At 30.8% G+C, this 18,895-nt stretch overlaps 2 protein-coding genes across 2 annotated transcripts; one reads left to right on the forward strand and one right to left on the reverse strand.

Annotated features, from left to right (window-relative positions):
• The first annotated feature begins 1,386 nt into the window (after window positions 1-1,386).
• On the forward strand, window positions 1,387-3,464 carry LOC120092784 (HSP20-like chaperones superfamily protein). The gene is made up of 2 exons (XM_039050988.2): window positions 1,387-1,777; window positions 2,982-3,464. Exons 1-2 carry the CDS (start codon window positions 1,639-1,641, stop codon window positions 3,266-3,268), a joined length of 426 nt encoding a protein of 141 aa, XP_038906916.1. The 5' UTR covers window positions 1,387-1,638; the 3' UTR covers window positions 3,269-3,464.
• A 4,989-nt stretch (window positions 3,465-8,453) lies between these two features.
• EXO70C2 (exocyst subunit exo70 family protein C2) lies at window positions 8,454-12,906 on the reverse strand. Its single transcript, XM_039018552.2, has one exon. The coding sequence runs from the start codon at window positions 10,967-10,969 to the stop codon at window positions 8,819-8,821; it is 2,151 nt and encodes a 716-aa protein (XP_038874480.2). The 5' UTR covers window positions 10,970-12,906; the 3' UTR covers window positions 8,454-8,818.
• Window positions 12,907-18,895: the final 5,989 nt, after the last annotated feature.

The raw sequence follows: 18,895 nt of genomic DNA on the forward strand, positions 1-18,895 counted from the left end.
TTAATAACTTTTCGAAAATATTCAGAATTAATCCATCTTTAATTTGTTTATCACAATTTTGATTTTATTTTATAATATATCTTTAGATTTTATATTATTTTAAATTCAAAATATTTTTTTTTATCTTGATTAGGATTTTATTTAATATTTTTATATATATTATCTTTTAACAAAATATATATTTCATTTAAATTTTATCATTTTTTTAATCACCTTTTATTCATTGTCATTTTATTATGTTATTATACGATTAATTTGTCTTTTTGACAAACAAATAAATATTCACTTTTGCAGACTTGCTGTTTTTGCTACGTCTCTACAACGAGTTAGGCTTCCTTCATATATTGTGGTTGATGGATTTATAAATATAGTGTAATTATAAATAAACGAACTCTCTTCTTGATTTTTCTCTCTCAAATTATATTTGAATTTATATTTTATTTAGTTACTTATCGAATTAATCACAATAAACAAAAGCTTTATGATTTTCTCTCCAATTTATATTTGAATTTATCTTTTTATTATCAAATTTGATTTTATCTAACTTTCTATTTGTTCAAATGTTTGTTACAAATTCAATTGTATCTAAATATTTTTTCATTATTTTATACATATTGCTATCAAAATAATTTGATTTTTTTTTTCATATTTTCGATGTTTTAAATTTTTCATATAGAAACATGTAAAAATAAGTTGTTGTACTTAAAAAGAAACATATAAATGAGAATTAAATTTTAAATGTTTGAAACATGTGCACATATATATATTGTTCGATTTATTATTAATATTAATGTTATTATTATCATTATCATTATTAAAATAAGATTAAAAAACCCTAAATCTCACATTCTTCATCTTATTCACTTAGTCGTCCTCAAAATCTCTTTTTCTCATTATCAATCTCAACAACTTTTCTTGAATTTCATCGTCTTGACTAACCACCTTTGCTAGGTCATCAACTTTTTTCACTCGCACATATGTTTCCTACTTTTGTTTCTACTTTCGATAATGACATTCTGAGATTGATAGTGTTTAAAGTTAGCTTTCAATATCCTATGAGAAAAATGGTCACATGAAATGAAGGCAATGAAACTCCCTACAACTAGTTTGGTGTCAAACACAATCACATTTTCAATATGGTTCTAGAATGTTTAGGTAAAGTGTATTTGTGGTATTTGAGTTATTTTTGAAACAGTGTTTCTTTACATTATCATTTATACTTATTTTATTATTTTATGATAGTTTTATCATTTAATAATAACTTTAAAATTTACTATTTTTCTGATAAGTTGTTTTTTTTAGTATGAACCCTACAAGAATTTTGCTAATACTTTTCAAAAGAGACCTATTTTAATACTTAATCCCAAAAACTCACCGAAGTTTAGTGTAGAAAATAGAAAATATCATTTGTTTTAAAACTGAGAGCCCATATTGCACGAAGATGACACGTGATGGACGATTATGAGGTTTTAAAAATGTAGAAGAAGTCTCTAGAAACGAGTGCCGTATAAATTGATTGAAAGAGACGAGGCTAAGAAGAGTCTAGAGATCATTTCAATTTCTAGAGATTAATCGATTCCCTCCATAAATACAATTATCGCTGCCTTTCTCTGAAACTTCATCCCAAGTCTGCTTTTAATGGCGAATGATTTGTTTGAACATCCTCTCCGGCGTTTCCTTTGGAGCCCCGCCGTGTTCCGGCAGCCGTCCGGCGCCGTTGCGCTTTTGGATTGGCTCGAAACATCCAATGCTCACATCTTTAAGGTTGACGTTCCAGGTACCTTTTCTGATTCTTTTTTTTTTTTTTTTTCTTTTCTTTTTCTTTTATTGCCGCTTGGCCTTGAATGCCGATTTAATTTTACTCGAGGTATGTGAAATTTCTGTTTGTAATGTCTCTGCGGAGTGGAGTTCCTCTAGGTTTTGTGGATTGAATTGTTTGTCCAAGTTTTTTTTTTTTTTTTTTGTTATTTATCCTGGATTCTTGACTTGTTCGGCTCAGTCGGAGTGATTATAAGGAATCGTATTATTGTTTGTAGCTTAGATTCGATGCGAAATCGAGCAGTCAGTTTAATGAGTTCGAGTTTTGGAAAGTGCTTTCTGTCTTGGATTATTGAATTGGCTGTCGCCTGCGAAATTTGTTGAAAATTAAGAAATATTGAACACGGTTTGAGTTTTAGATAAACACAGTGCTTAATTGAGTGTTTATGTATTTTGTTTATTTTAAGGTGGATTAAATGTTCATAGGGAGTTTTATTGATACCGAAACATGAATCAAGAATAAATTTGTATAACAGGAATCGAACTTAGCCAGCAAAACACAAAGAACTGTGCACCGGTGTGGGGGTCAAGTCACACTCTATGATGCTCAAGTTTGTATCAGACAATTGAAAATAGTATGAAGTTTGGACGTACCCCTGAACAATGTTTTAAAAAATCCTCACAGGCGCGCTTGGCACATGGTGCACAAGAAAGCACGCCTCAGGCCTTGGAGCTTTTTCATTATTAAAACAAAAACAATAATTTATAGGTTCTTCCTTCTATATTCATCATAATGAAATTAAATTTATTAAGCGAAATCCCTTGTATTTAGGATGATGTTCTACTTCAACTATGCTTTCTTTTCTTTACGTAGCATTGCTTCATGAGCTTTCTTATGTGTAAGTCCTAGAAGACTATTGCGTTGTATTGCACTTATCTTTAACAAACACTGGATTTGCCACATTTCATAGCTTGTAAAGATGTTTCATTTGGTAACGGAATACATGACTTGGGCCGCTAAGGATTGAATGAAATGGTTGTGCTATTAAAGCTCTAAACAATTGTGTCGTTAGGACTACTACTACTCAACCCTTCCCTTTAAACTCAAATACTTGATTCTCCTTGTTTTTCTTCTCCACACATCTGCTAAAAACACGACATTCATCCTGTGTTATCTATTTGATAGAATATTAACTGGTTGTTGCTATTTGAAATTTGTTCAGGATTTAGTAAAGATGAGTTAAAGGTAGAGGTTGAAGAGGGAAATGTTATGCACATAACAGGAATCAGTGGTAAAGAGGAAGGTGTTGGGAAAGAGGCCATTTGGCATTTGGGTGAAAGACAAACAGGGAAGAGAAGTTTTTCCAGGGAGATTGAACTGCCTGAAAATGTTAAGTTGGATCAGATTAAAGCTCAGCTTGAAAATGGACTTCTCACCATTGTTGTCCCCAAAGATACAGCCCCAAGGCCATCAAAGGTCAGGAAAATCAACATTATTAGCAAGCTTTAAGATGTGAAACTAATAAGAGTTCATCAATGCTTAAGCTTTTGGAGTTAGAATACAATGCCATCAATGATGTGTTGTTCCTGTGTGTAACATAAATAATGGGCTGTTTTTTTTTAGTTGTTTTCAACTGTGTTTTAGATACACTTTTCATAACATATAGGTAAATGGTATAGATTGCTCCTGAATTTTGTTGGTCTTAGATTTTCTTCTCTTTTTGGGAGAGTTTGAAAACACTATTTTGGTCTCTGAATAGTTCCAAAACATTTAATTTCTAATAATTTAGTCCTTTTAAAACTGTAACAATTTAATTCTGTAACTTTGATAAATAACCAAAGTTTCTATATGATTTGAGTCAAAAAGTACTATCGATGAATCAGTGAGAATTATTTAAATTTGTTTATAAATTATATAATCACTTAATCATTAGGTAATAAAAATCGATCATTTTGGTGAGATTTGGTTTATCATGTTTGAAAATTAAATTGTTACGTATTTGTATACAATTAAAATTAGATATTTGACAGTAAAAAGACTAATGGAATAAACTTTAAAGTACATAGTAAAAATAGTATTTTTACATTTTTTTAAAAATATATAGAAATTTTGAGGTTTTATTGTTGGTTCTAGTTAATAAAAGTAAGGATCAAGAAGTTCCAAAAGAGAAAAAAGAATTAAATACAAATTTGATTTATGAATTTCAATGTTTGTATCTATTTGGCTCATAAACGGAAAAGTTAAAAGGATATTGTTCTTTTAGAAACTATTTAGGAAAATATTGTTGTTTTCAAACTATTTGTAAAAATATTGTTTTTTTTTTAAAAAAATAAGTCGAGGGTTGAAAATTCGATCTAGATAGGTCGAATTTATAATTCTCGACCTTCATTTCATTTATACGTTGAACTTTGAACCATCGGCCTTGTCCTAACATTATTATTGAGCCTGTTTAATTATCATTCTGGAGACCTTCCTCTATCAAAAGATCGTATTTCTAAATTTTCAAAAGGTCCTCTGGAATTCACTAAATAACGGGCTAATGAATCTCCTTTTTACCATTGCGGGATTTTGAGCGAGAGCGAAATAGCGAGATTTTGATAGAGAGCGAGAATACCGTACAAATTTCTTTTTTTTTTTTCCTTTTTAATTATTACACATTCTACCTTCTTCATTCTAATCTTCTTTTTTTTTTTTTTTAATTTTCTATTTTATAAAAACAATTTCTAAAAATATTTTATTATTTTATTTAAATTCTAAAAAGAATAAATTAAAAATAATAATAACTCATAAAAATAAAAAAAAAATTAAATTAAATATCTCATTTATATAAAAATAATTACAAAAATCAATGTGTCTCACAAGGCGGACGTCATCGATTTCGAGTTAGTTGTCGTTGTGTCGACTTCGAACTTAAGGTTGCTCGGGTTCTTCTTGATGTTGCTCTGGTAGCTCTGCAGGCGCTTCATAATATAAATATTCATTATGCTCTTCATGACCCCGACTGCACGTATGAAGACGAAGGACCAGCCTTTGAGTCATAATGTCCTGAACCAAATATTGGCATCATCATCATTGGACTAACATAATCAGTTTCTTTACGTCTGCATCATAGGGGGCAACTCTTCCACATTATGTGCAACCTCATCAAACTCATCCTCTTTCCGAACAGGTCCTCTACATCTAGGAGCTGGTGGAGGAACAATAGGTATATCGTACATATAATGAATTTCCTCCATATAGCTTTGGTTGTCACTACATATAGCAATAACCTGGTTCGGATCGATCTCTATGAATTATAAAACAATTAGACAACATTTAAAATAAATTTAAATTAAAAAAATAGATAATATTCATTCATTTACCCGATGACCCACAATTGCTCCCGGACGAGTGACATAGCGCCTTGTGATATTATTATACTAATGAATATATTCTGGAGTGAATATGTGTACTCTTCAAGAGAAACCCCCATTGCAAGATAATAAACCTTGCATGATAGTGCTATCGAACTACCAAATGTGCAACTTTTTCGGACCAATCTCCAGTCCTTAGGTCAATATCATGCAGTACGGGTTCAATATTACAAGGCGATGGGACATCCTGCTGAAAACTGAATTGTTTCATCACCCTATTAGGAAGATGCCATCACCCTATTAGGAAGATGCCACTCACCAATGTGAAAACATATGAGATGACTTATCGTCCGCCATATGTTTTGACCATTCGTACAAAAATTAGGCAAAGTATGCACAATAATTTTATACGACTCCCAAATAACCTGAAACACAAAATATTATATTAGAGAATATTAAAGACAAATACAATAAAAATATAAATAAAATAATCAATTAGGTTTAGTGCAATGTACCTGTTCGAAGTAAAGTAGATCAAACATGTATCTATATTGGTTGACTACATGTGTGGCTGTTCTAGTCACACAAAATTTGTTTCTCCACCTAAATTTTTAAATTGATAATTTAGAATTTAAATTAACTAGATTAGTGATATAAAAATTAAATTGAATTAAAACAACATATTGAGAACCGTAGGCTTGTCCAACTAACTGAGCGTCTTGGAAATCGCTCCCAAGCCCATAGTTGCAAAAGTATGAGAGGTCCAGCTATCTCTCGAACCTCAGGTCTTGTTGCTTTGCATATTTGTCTATACAACCATGCCAAGCATGCTCCACCCCACGAATATCTAGGTCCAGCTATCTCTCGAACCTCAGGTCTTGTTGCTTTGCATAGTTGTCTATACAACCATGCCAAGCATGCTCCACCCCACGAATATCGCCCCGCCCCGCATCATGGAGGTTAGCTAACAGTGGCAGGAACATCAAGTGAACAAAATGACTTAGTGATCTCGAACAAACCATCATACCGAGCGATACTGTTCATGTAACAAGTGGCAAGCATTCGACATTCCATGCTCGCATTTTATGGACGTTTGCTCACATTTTAACATGAATTACAAAGATTTTATTGAGAACTACTATAAATTGTCAACGTATGCTAGATGTTACTCTCCTCAATTTCAACCTGTACCGCATGAAGATTACTGGATCATCCACCCTAATATGTCTGTCTTACATCCTGATCCTGTTGAGAAGACCTGGTAGACCGAAAAGTTCACGTTATCACAACGAGATGGATTGGACAGAACTAGTCACTCGACAACGATATGGATTTTGTAACCAGTTAGGACATAATCGAAGGAAGTGTTTTGTAACCAGTTAGGACATAATCGAAGGAAGCGTCCTTTGTTACTAAGACGGACTCCAGATAGTTAGGTATTGAATAATAAATAATTTTTTTTAATTATATATTCATTTTATTGTATATTCAATTTTTTTTATTAAAATTTATTGTATATTCAATTTTTTTATAATAATCTACTGTATATTCAATTTTTTTTTTTAATCAATAAAGTTTTACATTATGATAATCTAATATATTCAATTTATAGTATAGTAATCTAATGTATTCAATTTATTTAATTTATTGTCTAATGATTATTCAATTATAGTATAATAGTCTAATATATTCAATTTGTTATCTAATGATTATTCAATTATAGTATAATAGTCTAATATATTCAATTTGTTGTCTAATAATTATTCAATTATAGTATAATAATATAATATATTCAATTATAGTCTAATGATTATTCAATTATAGTATGATTATTAGCTATTTCTTCTTCTTTTTTTATTTTTTATTTTTTTATATATATTTCTATGGAAAGTTCAAATAAAGTGAAGACTCTCCTAATCTCGCTCTCTCCTAAGATCTTGCTCTCTCCTAATCTCGCTCTCGCACTTTCGCTCTCTCCTAAGATCTCGTTCTCGCTCTCTCTGTTATTGTTGTTATTTTTCCATTAATGATTACTAGCTTTCATTTCTTCTGGAACAATCACAAACACTTTTTTGATTATGGATCTACTACCAGAAACTCAATGCATAATCTTAGCATTCAATGTGTATTCCTGAATAATCTCATTTTTCAATTATTCAACAATTTCATTTTACCAAGTTTAATGTTAGTCAGATTAGTCAATATAAACTAAATCTCGCTCTCTCCAACATTCTCGCTTTGAATCTCGCTCTCTCTTAAAATCTCGTTCAACATCTCGCTCTCTCCTACTATCTCGCTTTGAATCTCGCTCTCCTTGAGCCCACTTATCTCCTTAATCGCTTTGAAGTTTCGACATGTGTGTAACCTTGGACAACCTAATATACAAAATTTTGTTTGTAGACAAAGCTAATTCAGAATTGTCTTTCATTTTAAGGCATAACTTGTATCCATGTGCGAGTTCGCTCCCAGAAATATAGTCATCCCCACCCCCTCACATCAATCTCATAAGCCTTCGTCTAATTCGAAATGATAACAAAATGGATAGGTTGTTAGAAGCCGTTCGAGTACACAGATATATTTAATATACCATCTCATTACTTTATTTCCTCTATGAGGGAAAAAGAAAAGTAATAAACCTGCAATCTCTCGAGGGTGGATGTGTGTCGAAACTTCAACCTTCGACAACCTAAGCAAGATTCCCCTTGTCGAGGGTTGAAGTTTCGGCTTATGTATTGTTTCCAAGTTTTTTTTTGTTCGTCGAGTTCTCAACGTTCGACCTCCACATTAGTCGAGTTCTCAACGTTCGACCTTTAGCCTCGAACTCCCAAACCAACAATATTTCTATGCTAAAAGCTTTATAACAAAAGTTTAACCTTTTTTTTTTTAAGAAAACACAAACAGAAAAGCTCAACTTTTCACAAAATTGAAAGTTGGTAGATTCTTTTAAAAAAACACAAAAGTCCAACTGTATATGTGATATTTTTAAAAGGATATTTTAGATTCAATTTGAAAGTTGAGGAGTTAAAACTTATAGTTCGAGGAAAGAAAAACTAAAGTTTGATTGAAAATTTAAAATCAAACCTTTCGGTCAAATCTCCATTTCTGCTCGTTGTAATAAAATAATAATAATAATAATAATAATAATAATTAGCCCCTTCTGGTCGACCATCCAAATTTCAAAATCTTTAAGTAACTGCATAGTTGCATAGATAAACTTGAAGTTGAAGTTTACGTACCAAATGTCCTTTGGCTATAATAGAAAAAGGCAAAATCTATTAATTAAATAAAAAACAATAAAAATCTAATGGTAGTGGGACTGGGGGTGGAGCCAAGAATGGAGGGAAGGCCAAAAACAAATGAATTACATTGTTAATTTGTGACAATTACAAACAATCATTTGAAAAAATGAGAGAGAGAGAGAGGAAAAAAAAAATGTAACATAATATAAAAAGAAAAAAGGAATGGAGCAGCCCAGCAGCAATTCAGCAAGTTGAAGCCAAGGAACAAGAGAATTTGCAACTGCAATTGCAATTGATGAATTGCAATAAGCTGAAATGACAAAATTAGCCTCAGCACACAGTGGGCTTCCCAAAAAACAACATATAGAACAAGAAGAAGAAGAAGATGATGATGATGATGATGAAGAAGAAGAGAGATGGAGTGGAGTCTTGCCTTTTTTCAAATTGGTTGCAAGAGCTTCCAGCTTTTATGTTCTCCTTCTTGCCATGGAGCTTGGATTTCCATCAAATAGATCATCTATGTAAGTTTCTATATCTTCAGGCTGAAACTTTATGTATTTCTCTGTTTGTCTCCCTGGATCCAAGTACTGCGAAAACCTAGCTAAAAATGATCTGTACGCCGGAATCATCACCGCCGATATCGATACTCGGAGCTCCGATTGAAGTTGCTCGTCGCTTATGATCCACGAGCTTTGTGTTTTGTGAATCTCTTCGAACAGCGCGTTGAATCCTTTAAACCTCTCTTTCAGCACTGGCTTTACCACTTTCCCGTGCACCGTCAATCCTTCGTGGTTCAAACAACCTAACAATCTCCCCCACGTTTCTCTCTGGTAATTCTTGTGGTACTGACGTAGATCTGAAGATCTCTTCCTGTACCACGTATCGCCTACTAGTTCATGGATATCTGCAGATCCTTTGATCTTTTGTAAGATGTATCGTCCGTTGTTCATCATGAAAATTGAACTCAGTGCTATGTCTCTGTATAGCTTTGATTTTGCTTCCAGATTTGAGTCCAGGAGTTCCATTACTCGCGTCAGTTCCACCGAGAATAGTGATTGATTGTCAGCGCTAGGGTTGTAATTTGGTGCTTGTTCGCCTTCGAAGTGTGGTCGACTTGTTGAATCGGCTCGTTCGATCTTTGAGTGTTCTTTGAAAATCTGTTCCAGTGTGTTCCTGTACTCACAAGCGTATTTCAAGTAGTTTATGGTGTATCGTGTTAATGGATGAACGGCGCCGCCTGGTACCGGAGTTTTTCCGGTGTCTGCTTTGATTGAGTTTTCGAGATCGCAAAATATGCAAATCGCTGCTTCGCCTAGACGAGTTCGAGCGGTTGTGGTTTCTGTTTTGATCTCGTTGGCGGACTCTTCTGGAAATAAGGTCTCCATTTTTGGGACCATATCGCGAAGAGTTTCGTACATATCAAGAAGCTTGAACAATTTCTCGGCGGAGCGTTTTGTCATTGCGACACCTTCTGAGAAATTTAGGAGTTGAATCACAATGCCGCGAGTGAGATTGCTAAACAGACTGGCGGAAATCGGAGGATACGCTGAAAATACAGATTCGGCGAGATTCCGTTCGCCGGAGAATAAAATGGTGGCGCATTGCTTGAAGGTTTTAATCCATGTAGCGATCTCCCTCTCCATTGATTCCCAGTTCATCTTCTGGATATCATCGATGCTGTGTTTCTCGAATCCAAGCTTCAGTAAGGCTTCTTCGAATATGTTTCTTCTCGCAACCATGTAGACTTGGCAACATTCCGATTCGTATCCACCTGAAATCATTTGTTTAGCGATTTTGTTCAAATAGCTAACGATCTCCTCGGAGTAACCTGGAAACTGGAACTGATCGGATTCAGCGTCCGATAATGCACAACGATCCTGTTCTTGTTTCCCTTTCGTATCGGCAGCAGGATCGGCATCGCCATTTCTAGATTCCTCAAGAAAGAATCTGAACTCTTCTTCCAAGTAAGTAATCGCTTGCTGTTGAGTGCTCCCGATGCGATTGATCAATGCAGTCTTCTCCTCTTCCAATTTCATTTCGTGAATTGCAGTTTTCAGCTTGGATATCCGATCAACCGCTTCGAGAAACGTGGACTCGTCCTCCGGCACTCTATACTCTTTCTCCTTCGCATTTGATTCTTCGTTATTGTATTGCTCAATCTTTGCATCCACGAGATCCAAGAATTTGTCGATGAACTTCGGAATTTCAACAGCAGAATCTTCCTCTCGATCAGGAGAAGCGTGAGGAGTTGACAGAAATTGATCAACATCTTCAAGAATGGAATGCAGATTGTAATGAAGATCCGGTTCGTCCTGGGTTTCTTCCTCCTCCGTCTTTTCGTCCCCCTCCTTCTTTTCTTCTCCCTCCTCCTCCTTCTTCTCTTCCTTCTCCTCTTGCTTGGCCTTCTTCTCCTTCTCCTCCTGATCCTGATTCTGGTCCTGATCCTGATCTTCCAATTTTTCAGCAGATTTTACACCAGCGTCGGTTTGTAGAACAGCAGGGTGGGGATGAGGAAGAGGAACAATGGGATTGGCATCATCGTTGTTGTTGGTGGTGGTGGTGGTGAAGCTAGTGGTTTTGTGAAGAGGGTGTTGATTCTCAGGTTGGTTGTTCTCCATTGTAATTGAAAGTGGGAATTGGAAGAACGAAAAAGGAGGAGAGTTTCAAGAAAAGAGATGGGAATTGTGAAGAAAAAGATCCATGATAAGGGGAAAATTTGATTTTGTTAAGTGTGTTATTGTTTTTTATTTGAGTTTTTTTTGTGTTATTTGACTTTTTGTGGTGGGATTTGAAATGGTCGTTGTGAAGGAGAGGAGAGGCGAGAGAGAGCGGGAGTTTAGAGGAATTTAGTTATTTGGACCCTGCAGGCCACCCCCTCAATTCTGTGGTCCGACTTTCTACTACCCCTAAAAAAAACCCCTCTTTTTCTTTCTTCCCATTTTCCTTTTTTTTTTCCCCTTAGTTCGTTATCTACTTATAGAACTCTATACATACATACATACATATATATATATATATATATATAGACAATTTAGTCTTTGAACTTTGTGTTATATCGATTAGTTTATATACTTTGAATTGTATAACAACTATTTTATTTTTTTTATTTTGTTTTTGAAAATTAAGCTTATGGACACTACTTCTACTTCATTTATTATCTACTTTTTACTAATAATTTAAAAAACTAAGTCAAATTTTGAAAACTAAAAAAAGTAGCTTTAAAAAAATAGAAATGGAATAGGTTCAATTTTCAAAAACAAAAATTAAAAATCAAATGGTTACCAAATAGGGTTTTAGTCTTTGAACTTCATTATGTATATTTTAGTTCTTGTATTTAAAATCTGTAACGATTTATTCTCTATCATACAAATTAGTGTTAAGATTTAATGATATTTCTTATATAAATAAATTCGATAAACTATTTAGAGGCTCAATATATTTATAAAATACAAGGTATATATAAAAAAATATTAAAAATTATCTGGTTTTGATGAATTTTTTCCATTAGGGACTAACCGTTACGAATTTGAAAGTATAAGAACCAAATTGTCACATACTAAAGTTTAAGGACTAGACCATTATGAATGAAAGTTGGGGGATTAAATTATTGTTTATATGAAAGTTTAGGGGTCAAAAGTGTATTTATAAAAAAAATATTTTTTTAGTCTACGAAGTTTTAAGAATATGCATGTTTAGTTCTTGAATTTTTTAAAATGTACGAGATTTCAATAACATGTGTTTTTGGTCTCTAAGTTTTTAAAATGTAACTTTTTAGTTTTCGAATTTTTAAGAATAAATTTAGAATGCCATTGAATTGGTTTTTATTATTATTATTATTTTAAATAATTGTATAACATATTAAATTAGAAAAAAAAAATTATAGTGAGAATTGATCATTTTTAACTCAATTTTCTATTTTTTTAATTTAAAATGTTATATAATTATTTAAATAAGTAAAAAACTTTATATACCTTTTAAACATATTCTTAAAAATTTGAGGGTGAAAAGATATAAAACTTGAGTATCAAACATTTTCATCTTTCAAAATTCGATGACTAGAATACTAATTTTCTAAAAATTTTCAATTAGTTTTTATAATTTTTTTTCAATAACGATTTTTAAGTAGGACTGTTTTAATATTTATTTTTTTAATTGTTTAAAGATTTGGATCTATATTTCTTTACTCGAGAATATATATTTAAATTAGTTGAGATACGTTTAAATTGACTAATAGGGTCGATGGGAAGGTTATATCGGGATTAACAAGAAACGCAATCTGAATTTCCAAAAATCTTATTAAATACTTTTAAAACTACTAATAAATAGACACAATCTTTTCATTTCACTTTGTGTTTCAAAGTTTTTCTTTTCACTTTCCATCGGTTTGTCTTAGCCCTCGAAATTTTATTTTTATTATTTCAATATAATAAATGGGGGTGAAATTTTGTGCCTAAACTCCTTAGGCACTAAGATATCTGCCGTGACGCGAATGGTAAGGGGTAGAATTGTAAATTTTATGAAGTTATGAAATCGAAAGGGTTAATAAAGTATAAAATTAATATCTTTTAGTTGTGGGATTCACAAACTCCTTAGACTAATTGGCAACTTCCTACTTCTTAACTCATTGCTTTATATATCTAACGGACCGTTTGATTTTGAGATTTTATAGACATATGGGAATAGGATGTCTGAGAATTAAAAAGGACTATATTTGGTTATACATAAAAAAATGTTACTAGAATTTTATGAACAAAGATTATCTTTGTATTTAATTTATGAAATTAAGTCTGACAATCTTATATAATTGTAATATGTTAATTAATTAAAAACATGTCATTTAATATATTGATAAAAATTAATTAATTAAGATTCAATAATAATTTTAATTATAAATATTTGAAAATTGAGTAATTTATAATTCAAATTTTCCGATTAATATATTTAGTGAACATTGTGTTAATTATAATTTAATGTTTAATCCTTTTTATAATTAATTAAGTTCTCCATTAGTAATTATAATTTTAATTAAATAATATAAGAAAATATATTTTAATAAACAATGTATTATATAAAAAGTAAAAATGAGACAAAAATATGATATGTTAATAAATAATATTAATAAAGAATACTAAAATGTTTTATAATATGATAGGTTAATATTGAATGAAGTAATATAAATTAATTATAATAAATAATTAACTGACTATAAATAATAAATAATGATTATATGTTTTTATCGAAAGATCAAACTAAAAGTAATCTCAACAAATAATTGTTTTGATTATAAAAAAAAAAAATTACTTGATTAATAAATTTTTATGGTAAAAATAAAGGAAGTAAATATTTTAACAGATTATTATTGATTTATTAATATTTATATTTATTTTATTAAAATTAATTAATTATATTCGAAAAGAAAATTATATATATAATGAAAAGGGAAAAGGGAGAAAACTCACAATATTTTTAAGGGAATAGAAAATTCTTGTCTAGGGTTATTTCTAGGTAAGTATTGAAAATTATAAAATAAACATGAATTTTATATATTTGTGTCAATTGCCATGAAAAAAAAACCTTCCAATCAAACGATTCTTGAAGTGAACTTCATTTTTAGTCTCGTGAATTGGTTGAAAAGTAGTTCACTTACTAGAAATCATAGTGTTTTATTATTATTATTTTTTTCTCGGTGTTGTTTAGAAGTTATATGCCAGGTAACGAAATAGGAATTATGCATAACACAATTACTAGAATACCCATGCCATATTAATTAAACTAATTAAATGCATTATTAAATAATATCAAAATGTAGATTTTTTTTTAAAGAATGAATATTAATAAAAATCTTATTTGTTTTATTACTTTCTTTTATATATATATATAATGGTTTAATAATAAGAATAATAACTAATTAAAATAAAATGACAACAACTAGCAAATACCAATATAACGATATTTAATTATAATAGATTCTCGAGGCCTTTTAAATATAAAAAATATTTAAAAATATTTACACTTTATAGCAAAAAGTTTCAAAAGTACAAAACACTTTCAGCATTTTTTTATTTATAAGAATTTTCCTAGATTCTATTTGAATAATTTATTTGGTACCAATAAATAATTACTAACTAAAATAAAACTACATCAACACAAAGATTAAAGTAAATTTGCATTTCCAAAATATAACCAAATTTTATTTGTATATGCTATTTAATAAGAGTCTTTTATTTAACAAATTAAATACTAAATTATTACTAGTTAAAAAAATAAAAATAGCATGTAATGAAATAACACATTATTATAATTTTTTATTTGAAGAAAAAAATTATTGGAAATTTAAGAATTGAAATGAAAATTTAAGATTTAAAATATAATAAACGAAAAAAAAATCAAAATCGAAATGGGATAGGGTGCATTATGTTAGACAGTAGACAAATATTTGCTCACGAAAAACATAAAGAAAATGAAAATGAGAGAAAAGAAACGCACAAATCTAGCCACATGGCTAAATCTTTTTCCTTGGTTGACAACTTCATATTGCCCACGACGTGTTGTTTATTTAGTATTTATTTATCAATTCGAATGTAGGTTTTGCTAGAGTAAAATTATTTATATTCGTGCGGGAAACTCGTATGTGGGCCTTCAGAGTTCTTCTGACTCATTTCTCTAGTTCGATTGACCTGTTCAAGAGTACTCACGTGTAGTGTGATGCTAAGTTAAGCACAATTCTGATGTCTAAATTAGTATAGTAAGTATGTAGTCGACTAAGCAGAGAAAGAATAGTCTTCCTTTAACACACTCTTGGAGATTTGTGCATTAGCGGTATTGTTAGAATGGGTGTGACTCTCGAGGTTGCAGAGTTCCAACGGCTAGCTCGGCTTGTTCATTTCCCCTTTGGTGAAACTCCACGAGTTCAGTTGGTCGATCTATAACCTGGGGGGTTGACATTCCCTTTTGGGATGAGTAGACTCCAACGAAAGTTTCTATTTTTCTTTGGGCTTGAACCTTGCTTTGGGGAACCCTCAACAATATATATATATATACTTTTTTAGTACAATGTGCATGGTTAATTTGAACCACATATGCCTTGGTCACTAATACATAGTAGTTCAACTATACTCACTTTGGCTACACAAGTGATTCTTTGAGAAAACTTGTGATGTGGATATATCTCAACTGGTAAAAATATATACTCTCGGCCAAAAAAAAACTTAGATGTTCGTGTTGTTGCTACACACTCGTGCTACTAACTAAAGTGATGATAAAAAGAAAAGAAAAAAATAAAAGAAAAGAAAGGAAAAAAAACAATCTTAATGTGAATCTAAATTTTCCCTCCTACCACCCATCATCCTAACACTTTGTCATTGAAATCTATAAGGATTTAAGTTAAGTTACAAGTTTAATTTAAGTTAAGTTATAAGTTTAAGTCTTTAAACAGTTAAATTAGTTTGGATCAAATAAATTCTTAAACTTTAAAAGGGATGTACAAGAATTTTTATTTCTGTTCCTTAAGAAAATTTTCTAAAAGTGTGTAAGTGACATTTTAACTCTAAAAATAATCTGAAAAATGTCTAAGTGTCACTTTCACTATTCTAAAAAGTGTGCAAGTGACACTTTAACTCTTAAAATAACTTTAAAAAATTAAGTGTCATTTTCATTTTCAAAACAACCTAAAAAGTTTTTAAAAAGTGTATAAGTGACTCTTTTGATTCTCAAAACAACTTAAAAAGTTTCTTAAAAGTATCTAAGTGATACTTCGTCTCTGAAAATAACTTAAAAAGTTTTTAAAAGTCACTTAGCTCTCAACACTAATTACAATAGTTACCAAACAAAATTTTAATTAAAATTTTATCTTTGTGTCTTATAGATTTGTGAATTTTTAAAAAATGTAGAATAGGTGAATGACCTATTAGACATAATTTTTTTTTTTTTTAAAGCTTGTTAGACATAACTTTAAAAGTCTTATAACTTATTAAATATAAAATCGAAAGTTTAGGTCCTTGTAGGTACAATTTTTTTTAGTTTTAAGTTTTTAAAATTAAGATTACTAATACTCATTTAACTTCTAAATTTCTTATTTTGTTATCTAGTTTTTTTTTCAGTATTTTCAAAATTGCCTCGAACCACCACCTCCAAATTGTCATCGAAATCGGTTGAAATCTAGCGGATTCGAACAGTCAAGAGTTTGCGAACGAAGAATCGGGCATTTGGATTCGATCGGAGAGAAAATTGTCTATGAATAGGAAGTTGACTGTAGTGAAAATTTCTTGGTCGCCGGCTCAGAATGATGGAGTTTCGGAGCTTCCTCAAATCAGCCATTGCCATGGCCAGTCCATCTATTCTTTGTTCTTGAAAAGAGAATGGAAGCAGTTTCATCTTCTTCCCCATTTTTCTTCTTTTTCTCAAAAATCTTCTCCTGTGATTCTCCTAATTGATTTTGAGCATTTCTCTCTGTTTAGTTAGAAAGTGAGAGAATGGGGAGGGAAGAGAGAACACCAGAGGAGGGAGGAAGGAGAGAGAAAAAAAATTTAAAAATATATAATTTTTTCAGATATAGTTGCCATGTCAGCCCATCTATTTTTATTTTAATTGTTTTTTTAGTTGAGAGATCATTTAATTCTATTCTTAAAAACTCGAGATTAAATTGGTCATTTTGAAATATGACAAAAAAAAGGTATTTTTTCCTAGTACAAATAAATGTACAACGTTCATGTTGGACCCATCCTCTTTATAATACTTTGGGAAAGTTATGAATTTGTTTATGATGTTTCAAATTGACTATTTTAACCTTGAGTTATCAAGAATAAGTTTAAAATGTTAAATGACTAGATAGCTGATGAGGTAGGATAATTTAGAAAGAAATGATAGTTTTAATATTTTAGCTTATTTCTTTCATCTCTCTTCCTTCTCTCATCGTTCTCTCTATCTAAGTGGATAGAGAGAGAAAGAGAGAATGATGAGAGAGGAGAGAGAATAAGAGAGATGAAAGAAATAAGTTAAAATATTAAATCTATCGTTTCTTTTCAAATCATCCTACCACATCAGCTATTTAGTTATTTATATTTTTCAAATTTAATGACGATATAAATAGAAGGACCTTTTGAACTTATTCTTGATAACTCTGGATTAAAATGATGAATTTAAAACATCAAAGTCCAAATGCATATATTTTTTAAAACTTAAAAAGTAAAAGGATAATTTTCCTAAATAGTTTTAAGTACAAGAACCTCCACAACTTAGAGAAATGAGTTTTTTTTTTTTTTTAATTATTATTATTATTTAGTACAATATGGGTAGGGATTCAAGTTGTATTTTTCTTCTTTGTAAGTGAAGTGCAATAGATAATAAATAAAAGAAAGTTCTAAAAAAGGGCAAAAGAGATAAATCTTGTCTTAGAAAAGTTTTGTATTTTTCTTCATTTCTTGCCACAATTGCACATTAGTAAAATAAAAACAATTACAGAAAAAAAAACAAAATAAAACAAGTGTCACATTAATTTCATAACATATCTAAAACTAATTAATTTCGCGTCCATGCCTAATTAGTAAAAAAAAAAAAAACAATTACATCTTATAATGAAATTTAGAATTTTGCCCAAGAAAAGATTGTAACTAAATATACTTTCTTTTTATCGTACAATTACATCTTATATTATATGTAGGTGATCAAAGTTTTGAAAGCTTTGATTATTCATTACATTTGGGATAGTATTCTATTAATCAAAATAACGTTACATAGTGGAGTCTGATTATTTAGAGGTTGATAGTTTAGTCAATTAATAGTCTTTAAATTTTTCAGTAGTTTCCCTCTTCATTGAGGAGGTTAAGTCCATTGCAATTGAGTTGCACTCTATTTTCTTCTTGTACGTGATGCGATCCCTTAAATTTCTAGCTCATTCCCTTGTGAGGAGGGCAGTGAAAGAGCTCGATTCTTCTATTTTCATTTCTCCTTATCCAAAGTAGTTTTTCATTCTTGTCTCATGATGTAATCCTTTAGTTTGCTTGTGGTTTTGTTTCCTTCTTTTAAAAAAAAGTGATGATTACATTACAAGAAATCACACTTCTCCCGATGCCACAAATCGTGGGGAAAGGGTGAAAAATGTGTTGGGAGATCCTCTTCCGACAAAAGATGGATCGCCGAGAGTTTGGTCGGAAAAAATCCGTCGGGAGAGGAACTCTCGCGCATAAAACAGGGCATCGAGAGTTGTTCGAGAACTGCCGATGCATCATAACGACCCTTGTACTCTAAGTTAAACTTGTTGTGATCAAAACACATAATAACATTTTCAACTCAATTTCAAAGTTCAACAATGCACCATAATTTTTCCTCCAACTACTGGCGCAAAACAATCAAAGCAAACTTTCAATCATAATATGTATATTCAATAACAATTAACAATAACAAAATTAATATGTATGTTCAATAACAATAACAATAACAAAACTAATATGCATATTCAATAACAATATCATTAACAAAATTAATAAGTATATTCAATAACAATAACAATAAAAAAATTAATATGTATATTCAACAACAATAACAAA

This window comes from Benincasa hispida, chromosome 12 (genome assembly GCF_027475165.1).
Source record: "Benincasa hispida cultivar pf3 chromosome 12, pf3_genome.v1.1, whole genome shotgun sequence".
Classification (NCBI taxonomy): domain Eukaryota; kingdom Viridiplantae; phylum Streptophyta; class Magnoliopsida; order Cucurbitales; family Cucurbitaceae; genus Benincasa; species Benincasa hispida.

What these genes read in the sequence shown, in the direction of transcription:
- EXO70C2 (XM_039018552.2), bottom strand. Translation starts at nt 10,969, where the DNA reads ATGGAGAACAACCAACCTGAGAATCAACACCCTCTTCACAAAACCACT.
- LOC120092784 (XM_039050988.2), top strand. Translation starts at nt 1,639, where the DNA reads ATGGCGAATGATTTGTTTGAACATCCTCTCCGGCGTTTCCTTTGGAGC. An exon ending in CTTTAAGGTTGACGTTCCAG is followed by an intron (nt 1,778 to 2,981) that starts GTACCTTTTCTG and finishes AAATTTGTTCAG; the next exon opens with GATTTAGTAAAGATGAGTTA.